The sequence below is a fragment of the Octodon degus genome, unplaced genomic scaffold, assembly GCF_000260255.1.
Source record: "Octodon degus isolate 3935 unplaced genomic scaffold, OctDeg1.0 scaffold00075, whole genome shotgun sequence".
Classification (NCBI taxonomy): domain Eukaryota; kingdom Metazoa; phylum Chordata; class Mammalia; order Rodentia; family Octodontidae; genus Octodon; species Octodon degus.
Genome location: NW_004524651.1, coordinates 4,153,967 through 4,156,085, shown reverse-complemented (window position 1 = coordinate 4,156,085; position 2,119 = coordinate 4,153,967). Strand labels below are relative to the sequence as shown.

Below are 2,119 nucleotides of genomic sequence, written 5' to 3'. Positions count from 1 at the left end.
AATAAAAAAATGTGGACTAATTGGACTGGGGATATAGCTGAGTGGTCCCAATACCAAAAATAAAATTAAAAATAACATAAAATCTTAGCAGGGTATATATTATATAGTGAAATAAATTTTAGAACAGGAAGGAACATTAGAAGTAATCCAGTATGATAATATAGTATCTAAAGATCAGAAATACCAAGAATTCACCAATCTTGCAGTAGCAGAGCCAGGATTGGACCTAGCTATAGAACTCAGTCGTTTCTCCGACCTCTAGTTCACCGTCTCCCACATGTGGCCAGTGTGCTTATCACCAGGTCATCCTAGATTATTCCTGATTGTGTCCAGGGGTTCGAAATAACCATGTGACTTAGCTCTTCCTCTACCCACTGAAGCAAGAGGACATTGGGATATTACATTACATTGCTAACAGTAACTGGACATACAGTAGGCTGAAAAGCTTGGCCCTCAAAGTATGTGTCCACAGGTGTTTGTATATGATACTGGAGGTATGTCAGATTTTTGGTTGAACATAGCCTGCTTCTTTATTAGTGTTACCTCGTAGGCTTTGCTTGTTGCTGTCACCTTTTGAAAGATCTGATGGTTTTTCCCTACTCCCCCCCCCCCCGGGATCGAACTCAGGACCTTGCACTTGCCAGGCAGGTGCTTATGCCGCTGAGCTGTATCCCCAGCCTCCCTACTTCTTTTTTTTTCTTTTTTTTTTCTTTTTTTTTTTGGCGGAACCGGGGATTGAACTCATGCCCTTGTGCTTGCCAGGGAAGCGCTTATTCTATTGAGCCATCTCCCCGGCCACCTCCCTACTTCTTTTTAACATCTTGTTTTGCTTTCCAAGATTGCTGATGGTATGGCGTATATTGAAAGAATGAACTACATCCACCGAGATCTTCGGGCTGCTAATATTCTTGTAGGAGAAAATCTTGTGTGCAAAATAGCAGATTTTGGTTTAGCAAGATTAATTGAAGACAATGAATATACTGCAAGACAAGGTAAAATTGCTAATATCCTGTTTGTTGTTGTTTTTTATGTAACGCTTGAAAGCACAGGTTTTTATAAAATAAAAATAGTCCCCTCAAAAGAATCGTAAGGGGCTGGCCAGATAGCTCAGTGGACTAAAGCACCTGTTTAGGAAGGTGCAAGAATGGGGTTTGATGCCCAGTGTGCGTGCCGCCCCCACCCCTAGGGTGCACTGAGAAGGTGAATGAGGGGCTGGGGAGATGGCTCAGTGGAATAAGTGCTTCCCTGGCAAGCGCAAGGACCTGAGTTCAATCCCCGGTTCCACCAAAAAAAAAAAAAAAGAGAGAGAGAAGGTGAATGAGACTGGGCAAGGTGGCACATGCCTGTAATCCCAGAGCTTGGGAGGCTGAAAACAGGAGGGTCACTATGAGTCTGATCTGTAGTGAGACCCTGTGGAACCTGTACTAAATACATTTTTTAATAAGTTGTAGAAACACTGATTTTGTTGCACAGAACTATGCTATGGCTGTGTGACTTTCTTAGTTACTTCCTGCAAAGAAAAACTTGACAAGGTATTCTTTGAATAACGAATTATAGCAAGTAATAAACTCTTTATAGTTGATCAATTCCTGAACTGTTGCCTTAGGACAGTACCTTTCCTTATCGCCAAGAGACATCTAGTAATGTCTGGAAGCATTTTTCATAATCACAAAGCAAGGGCCATTACTGGCACCTCCTATATGATGTCAGGATACTGCCAAGTGTCCTACAATGGCCGGCAAGACCCCCCCTCACCCCACCCCCCGCCACAAAGAATTACCAGGCCCCAAATGATGAGCATTGGCAAGTTGAGAAACCCTGATTTAACCACACCTCTTTAATCTCTGTGCCATCATGTAATTACCTCTGGTTGAAAATACCTCTAGTTGTAATTACCTCTTTTTCTTTTGTAATCCTGGCTTATAAAACTTTCAGTGAATTCTCTGATGATTGTTTTAGTGAAGATTGGTCTGTTTGTTGAACTGTCTAATGTAGTCTATTTCACATTACACTTATATATGCATGTCGATAACTTCAAATATATAGGCACCTATACTCTTATTATAAGTATATAAACTTTATGAGTGTCATGTTTTGGGGGCTGGGGAGATGGCTCAGT

General features: G+C 41.5%; 1 protein-coding gene across 1 annotated transcript in view; it reads left to right on the top strand.

Annotated features, from left to right (window-relative positions):
• Positions 1 to 2,119, top strand: part of Yes1 (YES proto-oncogene 1, Src family tyrosine kinase) — a 50,684-nt gene that overhangs the window by 34,760 nt on the left and 13,805 nt on the right. The window contains exon 10 of the mRNA XM_023720422.1: positions 839 to 992. Within this exon, the coding sequence (XP_023576190.1) occupies positions 839 to 846 (8 nt within the window). The 3' untranslated portion in view covers positions 847 to 992. The remainder of the gene's footprint in view (positions 1 to 838; positions 993 to 2,119) is intronic.